We start from the raw sequence: 16,201 nt of genomic DNA on the forward strand, positions 1-16,201 counted from the left end.
AAAAAGCAGTAAAAGAAGCAGAATAACAGAACAGTTGAGACTGGAAGGGAAGTCTGGAGATCATCTATTCCAACACCAGCTTACAGCACAGCCAACAACAGCAGGTTGCAGAGGACACTGTCCAGTTCAGCTTCAAACGCTCCAAAGATGGAGACTCCATCACCACCACTAAGCAAAGAAAAGAAAATTAGAAAATAAGTTAAGCATGGCACGTTGGGCTTGTGGTTAATTACGTATGCGCTACACTTCAGCCTTTAATTTTTATAGACTGTTCTGTAGCAACACAAATACACCAGAGGCTGAGCTAAACAACTCCGCAGCTGGAATTGTTCCAAGTGACTCAAACGTGCTCTTAAAATATTTCTGCGATTACTGAAGGATCTTAGAACAAGACGCCATTCTAACCAGGCGGGGGAGGAGGGGGGAAGGTTTTGAACACCCCCACTCCCCAAACACCATTCTATTTAGCCATTTAACTGCAAGCCAACTCATTTCCCAGGGATTAGATTGGGTATTTTGGCTTCAGCCCACCTTTAAATAACTTCCTGAAGTGGACTCACAATAAAGAATAGTGGCTGCATTCGTTCAGAAAAGGTACTAATTGTCTTTCAAAAAAAGAAACAACAAAAATAGCTGCCTTATATTTTGCCTGTTGTGTCTGAAACCAACATAGCTGAAACGAAGCCGCTCACAAAGCTGGGAGCTAGCAGATGTCATGCTCAGAACCCTCAGACCACAAGAGCCAAGAAGAGTCACACACATGTGCACAGTCCTATCAAAGATTACTGCTAGGCCATACATCCTGAGCTCGACACCACTGTGAGGTAAATCTTGCGTATTCTCTCACACTGGAAGTACTACATGCTTGCTGCAGCTTCAGCCACCTAAATGCTGCTGTACAGCAGTTACCCAATGGAATATCCCTCCTGCACCACTGTCACGTGCGTACAGCACCCAGCACATCACAGCACCCAGAATGAGTCACCCCAGATAAAGCACCATTTGATCAAGAAAAGCATCCACAAACACTGACTGGTTAATCTGCTGCAAGGTCACTGTCATCTCTCCAGCAGTGACTAACCGAGGCTGTCTTGTACAGATAAACATCCATGTGTTCCATGCTGGTATGGAGAGCTGCAAGACAATGGAATGCCTTGAGTTAGAGAGGACACATAAGAATCACTGAGTCCAAGTTCTGGCTCCACAAAGGAGACAGAACAGGCTGCCCAGGGAGGTGGTGGAGTCTCCTTCTCTGGAGATGTTCAAGACCCACCTGGACACCTACTTGTGTGACCCGGTGTAGAGAACCTGCTTTGGCAGGGGGGTTGGACACGATGATCTCTGGAGGTCCCTTCCAACCCCTACAATTCTGTGATATGGAAGAGCTCCACAGTTTGGATGCGACTTACCCTGGGCAGAACACCTTCCTGCTAGTGCTGTGCCTCAGAGCAGCCTGGGACATGGCTTGGCATTTTCTAAGCCAGTGGTGTACATGCTTCTGCATGTGGCACCACTGCAATGTTAGTACAGTAAATACAGACATTACAATAATTGTTTTTGGTTTTTTTTTTTTTAAATGGGGGGGGGGGGGGGGGGTTCTCCTATTCCAGAGAGAAGCAGGAATATATGCACACACACCAAAAAATGATCTACACACACATATGAAAGCAAGTCCTAAACTTTTAAGAAAGATAAGACAGGCCTGTACTGGAGCAGCAACACTAAATTTCAAATAAACCTCCCAGTATTTCATATTTTATTCTACACTTTCACTTTTGAAGATTTTTCTGTACAAATCCTTGATGAGAAGAGCAAGGGGAAACTTTCTAAAGGTTATATAAAGTACTCTGCTCTCCAACTTCAGTGATTTCACAATCAACAATAATAAAAAACAAATCCAAACTCCCATGGGCTTAGGAAGGAACAGATGACCTAAGATGAAGGCGGCTGGAGCTGGCTAAAGCCTTCAAACATGCAACTGCAGCTTCTCCTTGTTATGGGTGGGAGTGAGGAGCAGGGACAGAGCCGCCTGCCACCCTTACAGCGTGCAGCTCAGTTCAGCCCTTCTCTGCTCCAAGCCAAGTAAGAGCACGGCTCTTTCATACACAACATGCACAGCGAAAGGCCAGAGGGGGAGAGCATGCGTATGTACACCCAGAAGGAGTAACAAACACAGAGAAGTCTGCCGCCCACCACAAGGCACTCAAGGTACACCTATTCTTTATGAACTTCCCACATAAAAATCTGTGTTGCGCTAGTTGTGTGCCATAGGGAAATGTGCATTCATGATGATTAGGTCTGATATGTTCAAATAGAGGTCTTAACACAACTCAACAAATCATGTTATTTTAACCAAGTCTATCACTTTGGTGTTTAAAGCCCTGCACTGTACCGCAAATAGGAGAGAAGGTGCTCATCTTGAGGACTGTATTTAAGGCTGTTTTATCAAGACTGAAGTATGCAAAGTTTGGCTTGGAAATAGATTCTTTGAATTTCAGGGTGCATTTCCTTTCTCACGAGGGTGAGAAGAATTAGGAATTCAATCTCTAAACGGAATTAAAGAAGGAATGAATTTTAATCCAAGATTAAACTTCAGCAGTAAAGCATAAGATCTAAAATCCCTCCCCTTCGGCTTCTTTTCTTGCAAATTTAATGAGGAAAACATTTTTAACAAACTCGTTGACACAGTAAAGAAACTTGTGATGCTGTAAACTGAGGATGCAAGAGGACGGTTTAAAAATGAAGTCTGCTGTTTCAAAAAGCAAATAACCTACTCCTGTGCCAGGAGGCTTTTGGCTGTTTCCAAAATGAGAGAGTTCAACACTCTTCCACTGGTTTAAATTTATTTAAAACAGCTGTGTTCTCAGAACAGCCATTCTGAGAACAGCTACTTCCTGCCCATTAAAAACGTTCCCAACCCATTTAAAATAAAGGAGGGAGAAAAACAAGACAAAAATCTGATGCTGCAATGGCAGAACAAAATCCAAGTATTCCTGAGGGTGTCTCACTGAGCTTCCATGCTGCAGCACTGCTCTCCCACCAAACACCAAGGCACAACTCCAAGGAAACGCTCGCACATCATTTCCCCATTGCCAGGGCAGAGAGGTCACCGCCGTGCTGGTCATGAGATTGCAGTGCCCTTCTGCACTGCCATTAAATCTCCCATGTTGAAAGTGATTAGACTACAACACAGCCTGTATTTTTTCGCTGTTTTCAGAAACGTTGCAACAAAGGCTCTTTGAAAGCACAAGCCTTCACTCACGTTCAACTCAAAGCAGTTACAGAGTTGAGGGCACGACGTTGCATACACATTTGTTTAGGTTAGGGGTTTAAGATTGGAAACATCTGTACGAGGTTAGATGCACAGTTAACACTTCGTACATGCAAACACAGAACTATATTAGGACTATCAGAGGTTTTAAACTATCTGGCACGTACACCCAGCTACTGGAGTCGTGGAATTTTTCCTATTCCAAATAAAAAGAGAAGATGCTGGGACAGCTCAGGGACTTTCTAGCCTTTGTGGCTGCACAGAGAAACAAACCAAGCAAATTCTTGATTTCTCCTGCCTCTACTCTGAGCTCCAAAGACTATAGGCATATATTGTTTTTTTTTACTTAATAGGCACAATTCCTTTCCTATTTTGGCATTTAACTCTGGCAGTACTGCCAGTATATATTCAGCACAGAAAGACAAGACTTTGCCTAAGGAAAACTGTTCCCAAGACTGCACCAGGAGTTGTCTCTTTCCTGAACGGGTTTCCTACACAAGTAAGGGCACAGACCTGCTCTGCACATCCAGTACAAGCCCAGCACGTGGCAGAAAAGAGGTCCTCAGTCAGCTTTTCTGGCAGTGCTTTCTTAACTCACCTGTGAGTCAGTCCTGCTGGAATGGCCCCTAATCTCACTGAGGTCCCAGAGGATCTTGTCACAACTGAATAACCAGATGTTGGAGAAATCTTACTAATAATCAGAAAAAATGCATTACAGTTCTGCTCTCATTGGCTCATTGTGATCTTTGCAATTGACGTGAGGGGAGAGATGAGTGCCTTTGTGCCCATTTGAATCAGCTCCCATTGCAGAAATGCCAGGAGGGAAACAACCATTATACCCTAGCACAAGCAGACTGGAAAAAAAAAACAGCAATGTTTGCCAAAGTGATTATGGATTGAATCAATGATACAACTATCCAAGAAGTTTGGATTCAAAATACAATTTTTATTCAAAATACAGATGGGAAAGAAATTGTGTCACAAAACTAAAAATAAATGCAGTGTAATAATCCAAGCCACAATCTTCTTTATCTTATTTTTTTCCCCATCAGAAAAAGAAAAGCTCCACACAAACACAAGTCATGCTAAATAAATAAACCTGGCTTAGCAAAGGGATATCAAATTCAACAAAACATTCTGCTTTTCACACATTTGAAGTTAATTCATTTGCACTATTTAGATGTCGATTTAAGGTAGCTATACAGTATGCTAAAGATCCTACTTTGTCACCAGGCTTACTTGTTATGTACAGAGGAGACAGATTTTTACACGGCAGGATCTCATTCATCTCGGAAGCCAAGCAGCCATTCAGATTTTAGATGAACCATCCATATTGTTAGGAAGGAGCAGAAAGCTGGCTGGCAAAGGCCAGAGCGCCCAGATTTATTTAAGATTACAAAGCTTATCACTCCATTGTCACTGGGAAAAAAGAAAACCAGGGTATTTTCTGGAGGACAAGGCCAGGTCAAAGCCTTCTTAAAGCACTGATGTTGGGTGGACACAGGTTTGCATATTCTTACACATTTGGTCACACTAAAAATGTTGCTGTATTCCAAATGCAGATTGTGTTTTTAAAGGCCTGTGCTACCAGCACAGCTGTAAGGTGCAGGAGAATATCCCCACAATGAAAATCAGTACCAAATGCGTGAAAAGGACTTCTGCAGTGGGAAATGGCAAAGACTGAACCACAGACATTGGAGGAGAAATAGAATCACATGGAAAAAGAAATAGGAGTGCAAAAGTTACACCTCTTGTTACATCACTATTATTGACATGACACGTTATACTATATAGAAGACTACAAACCTGAGAGATAAAATCTGGGCTGGACACAAAGAAATCCATCACCATTCCTCATTTCAAGAGAGGTGATTTATGTTAAAAATAAATCCACATTTTTAATTTTTAACAGTGGCTGGTTCTAACCCCTTTTTGGTTACAAACAAATGCTTCATGGCAGTGCCACCAAAGTGAGCTGAGTGCGAATGCTGGCAGGAAAACACCCTGGGATGAAGGTGCAGGAGTATCCCACCTCCATACAACAGGATACACTCCAAACAAACATCCTTCCCCAAGCACTGACCTCAAAAAGAGACTAAAAATCAATGCAACAAAATCTTTGCGTGTAGGAAGCAATAAAACCTGGCTGGTGTGGGCAGGTGAGAGGGCAGTTCAAATGTCTGTTCAGTTGGCACCTATATTGGAGAAATGAGGTTATCCATCCATCAAGGCAACAACTTTCCTGCCTAGAAACCAGAGCTAACTGACATGGCCAACTGCTCAGCATGCAGGACATGCAGATTCCCAGTGAATTTCCTGCAACAACACCTCGCTGCCTGCAGCCCAGCGCTCGGCTGCACCGCTCCACAAGCACCAATTAAAAGGCAACAACAAAAATCACAGAGACAAAGGACTGCAGCACAGCACAGGGCCGTGCAGCGCACCACAGGACACGCCGCTCTGTCTGCACAAGCTGGGTAGGCCCTAATATGGCACGGCTGCTCCCCATCCCAAGCACCAAATACGGCACGGGCTGAGGACAAGCCGGATCCAGCCCAGCACTCGGTTCCAGCTGGGATAGGGTCAAAATTCCCAGTTCAGCTTGTGGACAGGCACTCAGCACACAGAGCTGAGCACAGCTTTCCGTACATGAGCAGGACTCCAGTTCACTGCTCCTCCTGAGCTCCCGAGATGAGCCTGCCCGCTCCAAGGCAGGGTGCCAGCTGTCCCCTGGGCTCACCCTAGAAAGGGCACAGGGGCAGCACCCACACAGGGTTGTCCCAGCAGGTATGGCAGGCAATGGGGGAGAACAGAGTGGAGGAAAAACATGAGACGGACACAAGGAAGGAAAGGGCTGGAATGAGAGGAAAATAGGAAGAAGCCCCAGTTCTCAGCTATTACACCTAAACCCAGCTACTCTCCAAAATGGAGGCTCCTGCATTCATTCGGATGGCAACATTTATTTATGTCATTTCCCCCCTGCTAAGGTTTTGTGGATCATCTTTCAAACCCATGCTATATTCCACTGTTGCTCAGTTACAGATCTGAACAAACCATTCCCTGCAGTCTGCCAAACGCAGAGAAAGAGAGCAAATGAATGCCTGGAGGATGAATCACCCTCTGGAAGTCATCTTACGGCCCCACACTGCTACAGATTAGTCACAACCTCACATACAGTAGAGAGAAAGAGGAAATGGTGAATCTATTAACGCCACGGCAGCGCACAGCCCTGTAACTGCTGTTTCCACCCCTCTCCCCCTCCTAGGGAAAGCAGGCAATTTTCCAAATCATTAGAATTTTCTTTCAGATTAGAAGAAATATGTTCTTCAACTCAAAGGGATAAATTAGGTATTAACACCCCTGAAACTAGTGAGCTTGTTCCAGCAGGGTTTGAAATGGCAAGCAGGAGCTGCGATTTGAAACGGGCCGACTGCAGGGATCGCCGCAGCGGTTTGAAGAAAACCACCATGAAGCAAAATGCTGTGACGGGGCTGGAGGCTCCCAGCAGCAGGCAGGAGGTCTGACACAGCAGGGATGAACAAACTTCCGCTGGTACAAAAGGGACGTCAGAACATACAGCCCATCAGAACCCCCTTGGGTTCACCCAAGCCCCTAGCAAAGCCACTCGGCAGCCCTGAGCCCAGCACACGGCCCCAAATCTGCAGAGCCTCAGCTGTGATGTGCCTCAGTTCCTGAGTGCAGTTCACCACATGCCCTCCACCAGCACAGCTAATGCCAAATGCTGCGGCTCTTCCGAGGAAAAAATAGCAGATGGGATTGCTGCTGCCAAGCTTTTGTCTCATGAAACCTTGGATTTCATCGATTGTAGGAAATTCAAAACAAATGAATGTTTGCATGATGGTCAGGGACAGCCTTCATTCTCGGCCAAGGCACAGACAAGCATCACAAATAAAAATACAACATGAGTTTCACAGTTCACCAAGGCCCAGCTCTCAGCTGAGCCTACTGGAACATCAGGAAAGCCACTACTTCTGTAACAAGCTTTTATAAATTTAATTCAATCTGAAGTTCTCAACTGTTCACCCAAACATTTGTTGATGTTCTATTTAAAGTAGCATGTCCTGCATTTTACAGCAGAAAGCACAAGAAGGAGTTGGGCATTCTCGTGAGGAAATAACTTCAAGCTTTCAGCTAGAGCAAATCAAGCAGCACTGGCAAAGAAAAAGCAGCTGAGAACACGAATCCATACAGGTTGCTCATTTCCAGTACAGCGGAAAAAAGTGGAACATTCAACTTTTCAGGCTTTGTTTTGGTAATATGTAAGAAAGGTATCTTTTCCAAAACACAGCAGCAAATGCCCATAGTGCTCCAGACATCAGATTAAGATTTCAGGTGGCTGCATGCTGACTGTAAACCAACTGTTACTGATCTAAATATAAGGAGTTTGGTTTTCATGGGAATGCCTTGCTCACCCCAACAACCACAAGTTTGTCCAACTTCACACCAAAGACAGCAATTCTGGTCTCTCCTTCCATTTCAAGTGAGCAGGTGTTAAAGTCTGTCCGATCAACAGCCACCACCAAAGCAACAAGTTCACTGATGTCACAGAATCACAAGGTTGGAAAGGACCTACAGGATCATCTAGTCCATGTGTATGTTCAAAACTGATAAACGAGCTCCCCAACAATTTGTAGCTGTCCCTTATTGTACATTTACATGCAGACAGAATCACAGCCAGCCTATCAGGGTCAATTTGGGGAAACAAAACAAGAAGTCACACGTGTATTTTATGCACTACCTCCTTCTGTTTTAACAGATGGCTGGATGTAACGGTAAGGTCCTTCCCTTTCAACAGGGATCAATATAACCACTGAATTTGTCAGGAGGAACCTGCAGAGGCATGCCCATGGCCATAGAAGTATTGCTGCTGACCACTGTCATGTACCAAGGAAAGGCCTGCTCAAGCAGGTGTTGCACTATGGGCACACAAGACTGAATCCCAGCCTACCACTGGCTTGTTACTACTTGATCCCAACCATCTCTTTCCTTCACCTTTGTTCCAATACAGTAAATGAGCACAGCAATACAGCAGCACGGTAGGTAAAATGAAGTCAATAAACCTGATAACTATCTCATATGTCTGTCTGTAAGGTACACTGCATTTTTTCCAATGGGAAAAAGAATTATTTCTCCTTCGCTTTTGAATATACACAAGTTAAAGTGTTAAAATGGTACGGATTAAGTATCACATGTCCCATTAATTGTTATGTATGTGAGTGAATTAACCAAAGCAGAACCATCCTGAGTGAGCACTGCACTCAAGCAACACATTCAAATAAGCTACACAAATATTACAGCCTGGGCACGTATCGCCTCCATTGCAGAATATGCCCTGCTTCATCTTAATGAGAAACGAGGCAGCTCAAGGTTTCATTTGCATGTTTCTTTCGGAGAAAGCTTCTAAGCCTATCCAGGAGTCCTCTACAAAGAGTTTGTGTCATGGAACAAAGTCAGTACATGGTCCTTAAAGGCAAAAAACAGTAACAAGAGCTACTGCCACCCTACAGAGAAATGAACAGTCACGTACAGCTCACTGCTTTCTCTCCAGGCATTCCTTTGTCATCTCCAAAGAATATTTTATGTTAACCAAAGATTTGGTTAACATGTTCCCTTTGTCTTCTCCTCCCCAGAAAAACAAAACACTGTTTGCAATACTCTGCTGAAGTGTTTAATGCTCACAATACCTTCACCTTGGCTTGCTCATCACAGCACACTTGGACTATCTGACTGCTGTATAACCTCCTACCATGCATCTGCTTTTGACATGAGGTACATTTGATGTTTTCTGAAGAGCACAACTTCACATCACCACACACAGCCTGTGTTGTGTATTGGGAAAAAATGAAAGAGATGTTGGGAAACTAAGGAAAGGCAGGCTATATTTTGATGAAAGCAAGTAGTATGAGAGAAAAAAAAGTAGGCCCCCAGTTGTATCAGTGCTCTTACTGCCTTTGTAAGCTTTCCACGCACCCCCTTCCCTTAAAACATACACAGCAAAGAAGGCCTTGGCATTAACTGCAGTGCACTGACACATGCTTTTAGAATTTCAGGACAGCCACAATCTGCAAGCACCCCTTTACATTATTACAGAAATAAATAATTCATAACATAATCATGCCCCTGCATTCTGAGGGATTTAAATGCAAGTCTACATCACCAATACTGCATAACCATCTAATTTGAAAGTAGCTTTGGACAGCAGCCAGTTTCATATCTAACCAAATAGTTAGCTGTAAATCTAACTGGCATCTCAAAAGCAACTCAGAAGTACTAAGCAAAGCAGATAAACTCTTTTTCAAGCTAACCTTCCAAGCCACATTGTCCTACAAATCATCAGGATGCCAATAAATGAATTCCCATCACTTCTGTGAGCTTCAGCATACAAAGATCTGATCCTACATACCTTCCCTGTGAGTACAGCAACCCCGGCTCAGGCAGGTAGGCAGCTCTCTAATTCACACAATTAGCATCCTCACAGACAAAGGTTCACAGGATGATTTCTTAGCTGAACGCAGCCTACAGAAACAATTCTTTATTGCTTCATCTCCAAGAGGGGACAAATAACAATCAAAACAATCAACATACAATGTGATGGAGTGTTTCACTGAGTCAGCATCTGATTTCTCTAAATTGGGGGAAAAAAGACAATGTATTTCTAAACCATAATGTTTAGTAAGGTTTGAAATCAATTTCATTTCACAGAAATAAACGTGGGACTGAAATAACTAGCAAGTTTACCTGGGAAGGCGCTTTCTACTTCAGTCTATGTATCTCAAATGGAAACAATAGAAGAAATGTGGCAAAATTATCTGAGAGATACAAGATGCAAGCCAGCACGTGAGCAGTGGAAGGACAAATTTGGGGAAAAAAGTGCAATTGTCCAAGCACTCCAACTGAAGAGTTTGGTGAGATGGAGAGCCTCAGTGCAAGGACAGGACAGCCACCCACTGTCACCAGGATGATCTGAATGGCAAATATTGTGTACGTGCAGGTGGATTTGCAAAACAGGGTCCAGCTCTAAGGATGGCATGTACACTCATCGAAGGGAGAAAACCATGAAGGCTACAGCTAGGAAATACTGCCACAATCACAGACACAGGGGCATAAGGGAGAAGCTGGCCGGGAAGTTGTGCAAGATCTGACAGCTGCAGCTGCAGAAAAGCCTGTACTTTCAGCAGCCTCTATTAGAAGGTTCCCACGCTCAGAGCCCATTTACCTTGGTATGAACAGGGCTGTGATATGGGATGCTTCATAACATTAAACAAATTAAAGTATAACCAAATTTACAACACCAAGCAAGACAGGAAACTTTGCTGTGTCTATGCATTACATGGCTTTATCCTATTGATGTCTCTTGATGTAGCGGAGAGAAATAGAACAAGATTTAAGGAGACTCCAATGTCTGTATTTTAAAAGGCTGCATGAAGTCCCAGTTTAAGAAGCGAGAGACAGAAAGCACCCCTCTTCCAGACAGCAATTCCCCTGCCTTCCCCAGAAGCAACCCCATGCAACCAAAGGCACAATCCCTTCAAACTGCTATATGGCAAGTCCTGCGTGCAAAGTGCCTCTCAGTGTGCCTGGGAAAAGCAAGAAGTTATATAAACAGCAAAGATAAAACCCTCCTTTAACAACACACCTCATGCATCTGCTGCAGGTTTACAAGTTCTAATGCAGACCAGATTCCTCCCCAACATCACAAGAAAGCGAGAGGAGCAATGTTTTGCCCTGCATAGTATGACTAGTAGAGTCCTCAGATTGTTCCCAGAATTGTTTGCCTCCCAGGTTTTGACTTAATTACAACAGGACATGCACACACAAAGCAAGTTCTCCAGAATATTAAAAGCAAAAAGAATGAATCATGGCTCATCCTGTCTTTTTTTTTTTATTATTATTATTATTCCCAAATCTCTTCAAGCCTCTGAAATGTAGCTCTAAAAGAACAAGAAGCAGCTGCCTTCCAGCCATTTCTTGCCTTAAGGACTAAATTCATGAGGCCCACAGCCAAACAAGGGAGTGAGGTGTCACCTGTGACTGGGCCACCCCAGCATCGCCCCGCATTCAGGCTCCAGCTCAGTGAGGTCACACCAGTCTCCTTGCCTCCCCCAGTGCCATGTTTCCACATCCCAACTACCAATGTGTTCACTGATTTTCCTCCCCCTTCAGCACAACTCTATCACTCCATTTTTAAAGACTACTTCTGATTCCCTTATCTTTCACATGGCACCTCTACTTCCAAGGGCTGATGATGCCAACACACTTGTTCCCCCCAACATTTGTACTGCCAGAACCAAGTCAATTCCAAGTGGCATCAGCCAGAGAACCAATTGAGTTGGGAGGGACCTCTAAGGGTCATCCAATCCAATTCCCCTGCAATGAATAGGGAGGTTCAGCCTGCATTTGGTTAGTAAGAGTACAGACATTTAATTCAAAATAATGAACCTCCTCTGCTTATGTTTATTTCGCTTTTATTATGTTAAGCAGAGTCCATCAGACGCACAGGATGCAGGAAGCGAGGGCGTTCACAGGTTCAGCCGAATTGGTACAAACCCATTTGTATTTACTTCCCCTTTGACACCGCGTATTTTGATGTTATTTCAAATCCACATCCAACCGAAGCGAGCAGCACCAAACACCAACAGCACACGGATCACACTGGCCAAACACGACCACACGAGCTCACGTTTTGGGCGGTATCAGATCTTTTGCAAACAAGGCAAGGCCTACATCAGCTGCAGAGCAGCGCGTGGTCTGCCTGCATAGAAACAGTCACCAAAATAACCGGGGCAGGGGCAGCCAGGCGAGTCCCACGGGACTGCGCTGCACGGGCACGGAGCGGCCGCTCACAGGGAGCGCCGGGTCCGGACACGGCGAAGCCAGCCGGCACGGGCCGTCCTTGGGGCGGCGAACATCTCGTGTCAGGAGACCTGACAGAACACAGCACCTCCACCGCCAGCGAGACAAGAACCGGCCAGCACGGAACCGCGTGAAGATGAGCGAACCGAAGCCAGCTGCGTTTCGGCTGGGCACAAATTCAGCCGTTCCCGCACCGAGCCCTGCCCCCCCGGCCCTCCGCCGCAACGCCGGGAGAAGCGAGGAGCGTCCTCCGCATCCAGCCTTCAGGCTCGGCCCCGGCCCCGAGAAGCCCCAGGCGCGGCCCCAGGCTCGGCCCCGGCCCGGCGCTCCCCGGCTCCCTCACCTCCTTCAGCTGCTCCATCTCGGCGCGGATGGTCTCGTACTCCAGCTCCAGCTCCTCGTACTGCTGCTTCAGCTGCTGCTTCTCCTCCAGCACGGCCAGCCCGTACTCCGCCGCCTGGATCTTCTCGCGGGTGGTCTCGCCCAGCTCCTGGAAGAGCCGCTTGATCTCGCTCCGCAGCCACTCGGGCTCCGACTCCATCACCAGCCGGGCGTACTCCTCCTCCTCCATGCCCAGCGACATATCGGCGGCGGGGGCACCGCAGCCGGCAGGCGGAAAGGCGAACGCGGGGCCCGTCCCCCGCTCCTAGCAGCGCCGCGGCCCGCGGCTGGCCACGGCCCCCCCTCCGCCGGCAGAGCCCGCTCGGGCGGCCATCCACGGGCGCGGCGCCGCGCTGCGGAGCGCCCCTCACACCGCGCCGCCGCCGCCGTGAAACTCGCCCCGAGCGCCGACCGCAGTGAAATCATTCAAAGGAACGGCCGGCCCGGCGCCGCGCGGCGCGCTGGGAGTTGTAGTCCGCGCGCGCTGCAGCCCCACGGGGAGGCTCCGCCCGCGGGACTACGTCCCCCACAATGCACCGCGGCTGCACCGCCCGCGGGGAGGGGCGACGGGAAAGAGCGGAGCGGAGCGGCCCTCTGCCGGGCTCGGGGCGGCCGCGCCCCGATGGGCTCGGTACGGAGCTGGAGTCGGTGACGGGAAACTGTGCAAGAAAAACAGCTTCTCGGCGGCGCGCGATGAGGAGGGCCGGCTCTCGGTCCCCCTTCCAGGAAGGCGCCCAGAGCTCAAAACAGCCGCGCTCAGTGCGTCCCACAGGGCGGAGCGCTGCACGGTGAGAGCAGCGCGCGGAGCCGCAGCCGGGATTGCAGGGCCGGGCCTGGGGTTTCGGCACACTTCCTGTCAGATGCCGTTCTGTCAGCCCGCCCCTCTGCCGCCGTCTGTCACACGGCATGTCCTGAAGATTGATGGGAAGATTCAACCTCTACTGCCGTCCCACCAACATCCACCTCTGATATGGTGGGCCAACATCATAAAATAAGAGGCGTTACTTTCAGAGCAGCCCTCGCATTTTAGAATTCTATAAAAGATCAATAGTTAACGGTTGCTTTGCAATTGCAGCAACACTCGTGCTACAAAAGACTAAACACAGCCATTGGCAGCCCAGCCTGCCAGCAGCAGCGCCACGAATGAAACTTAACCAGTACAAGTAGCACACACATCTGCTACAATAGTAGCAGAAAATTCACCACCACACCTATGTCCCTGGTGCTTGGCTCCTCGCATGCAAGCAAGATGGGTAGAAGTCAGAAGGCTTCAAAAGCAGTTGAGAAAAAAAGACTCTTCCTTCTCAAAGGTGATCCAGTAGCAGGCAGTGCTGGGACAGGATCACAGATACCATGGTGTTTCCAGCTTGCCAGAATGGAAGTACATACAGCAGACAACATTTGGTATCGAATGAATGCAAGGTGAGCGTGAAAAGTGTTGATGTCTGGCATGCACAAGTGACCTACACATATCTTGTTTGTTTACAGGGTTTCACATATCCAGAGCAATTGGTCCATCAAGGAGTTCTCTATCCACCAACAGGAGAAAAAAGCACTATAGTCCCCAGCATTAGAAAGAGCCTGGCCAGTGGGGCAAGGGAGATGATTCTGCCCATCTGCTTTGCCCCGGTGAGGCCATATCTGGAGTACTGGGTCCAGTTCTGAGCTTCCCAGGCCAAGAAAGAGAGGAAACTGCTGAGAGAGTCCAGCAGAGAGTCTCAGAGATGATGTGGGGCCTGGAGCATCTCCCATATGAGGAGTGGCTGAGATTACTGCGGCAGTTCAACCTGGAGAAGAGAAAGCTGAAGGGGGATCTTATCAATGCATATAATTATTTAAAGAGCAGGAATGAAGTGCATAGGGCCAGATTCTTTTTGGTGGTGCCCAGTAACAGGACAAGGGGCAGTGGGCACAAACACAGGGAGCTCTATACAAACACAAGGAAAAACTTCTCTTGAAGAATAACAGAGCACAGGCTGCCCAGAGAGGTTGTGCAGTCTCCTTCTCTGAACATACTCAAAACCTGCCTGGATGTTTTCCTGTGCAACCTACTGGACAACTGCTGGAGCAGGGGGTTGGACTAAGTGACCTCCAGAGATCTCTTCCAACCCCTGCAATTCTGTGGTTCTGTGATCACTGTGAGAAGAGCATATCTGAGGGACAAGATGCTCATGCAGCACAGGACTACTTGACAGAAGTAGTGAGAAGCACTGTGGCAAGTTCAGCTGGCACAAATAGATGTGAGGCAGTAATACCTGGGCAACTGTTCAAAAAAGGATTTGCCAAACTGTTAGGTGAAAGCCACCGAATGTTGCTGCAGGTTATACCACTGCACAAATGGTAGGTAAAGACAGTGGCAAAGTTTGAGAAAGCAGGCACAGTAACTGGAATCCTCAGCCGTGGGCAGAACTGATTTCAAAAGCATGCTGAAGGCAGAACTGAGCCAAACAACTCTCTTAGTGGGACCACTGTACGTGGGAACAGCTCCATAACATCAATGTGAATGGGCCCCACTTTATACCCAGGTGAGGAGCTGCTGCTTCACCTGACTGCCCTGCTGCTTCACCCCTTCATCAGAGTTCAGAGTTTTTTCTGGAGTCAAAAATAATTGACAGTGAACTGGCAAGCTAATGCCAAACACAGTAACAACAATTACACACTTGAGCACTCCACAAGGTCTAGCACATGAAGCACCACCTTTGCTCATAGCCACAGGGTTTTTTTAATGTGCTTTCAACTTCTGTCTGTGCTCATCATGCTCTGTCCTGGTACACATGAGCCCTTATCCCTTTAATGATCTGCTCCATGGCTGAATTTTGCTTCTGAGCCACGTGGCTGCCTCATCCATTTCTCATCATGGCCTTGGCAGACCCTGGACCTCCTGGTGCCTCATGTGCAGGGATGTACTCGTCCCAGGAGCACTGATGCTACATGCAGACGGTTTCCTGGATCTAAGCAGCAGTTTGATTTTCTCAACCCATAGCATGTGTGTGAAATTCCTTCTTCTATTTATCTTCAAAATCCCTTGGGAAAGGTTTTGTTTGTTTGTTTTTAATGGCAGCCAAGTATCTATTTGTCCTTCACAGCCCCATTCTATGTGATGCTGTCAACATGCTCTCTCCTGTCATCACACCAGCCCCCATGGCAGCACTGTCCCTATTGTGGGCAGACTGGTGGCACTCCACTGCCTCCAGGGTCTGTCTCACCTCACCTCTCTACTTTCCAACTTCCACAGAAACCCAAGAGCCTTTTTTCTTTTTCTTTCTTTTTTTTTACTTTAAGGAATGTGCTGTGGTGGCAAATTCTAGTATTACACCCCAAAGGGATCCGTTCACATCCAGGTAGTTACTTCATAATGAACTGTGCAGATTTGGATGCAAAGAGATTCCTCTGACAGGTGTCATCAGTGGGATAAGGTGTATCTGATGATGAGAAAAAGTCGACAGGCAGAGAGGTAGAGTGTCACTGAGCTTCTCTTCAAGCTGGTAAATTTTCCTCAGTTACTTTTAATCCCCCTATTTGGGTGTTTCCAGGAGTTAAGGTGCTGCAGCCACACACACTAGGAAGCTAAAAGAAATAGGAGAAGTAAATCAACAAAATCCCCATCTTCCAAATCAAACCACAGAGCATTTTTCCCAAGAGAGAAAAATAGAAGCGTTGTCTTTTGCATTCTTC

At 46.9% G+C, this 16,201-nt stretch overlaps 1 protein-coding gene across 2 annotated transcripts in view; it reads right to left on the reverse strand.

Annotated features, from left to right (window-relative positions):
- The window catches only part of BICD2 (BICD cargo adaptor 2), an 85,407-nt gene extending 72,545 nt beyond the window's left edge, over positions 1-12,862 (reverse strand). The window contains exon 1 of one of the 2 annotated variants that reach the window (XM_048957164.1): positions 12,489-12,862. In XM_048957164.1, the coding sequence (XP_048813121.1) occupies positions 12,489-12,728 (240 nt within the window). In that variant the 5' untranslated portion in view covers positions 12,729-12,862. The remainder of the gene's footprint in view (positions 1-12,488) is intronic. The other variant, XM_048957165.1, reaches the window with a different exon arrangement.
- Between the last annotated feature and the right edge of the window lie 3,339 nt (positions 12,863-16,201).

The sequence above is a fragment of the Lagopus muta genome, chromosome 11 (assembly GCF_023343835.1).
Source record: "Lagopus muta isolate bLagMut1 chromosome 11, bLagMut1 primary, whole genome shotgun sequence".
In the NCBI taxonomy this organism is placed as follows: Eukaryota; Metazoa; Chordata; class Aves; order Galliformes; family Phasianidae; genus Lagopus; species Lagopus muta.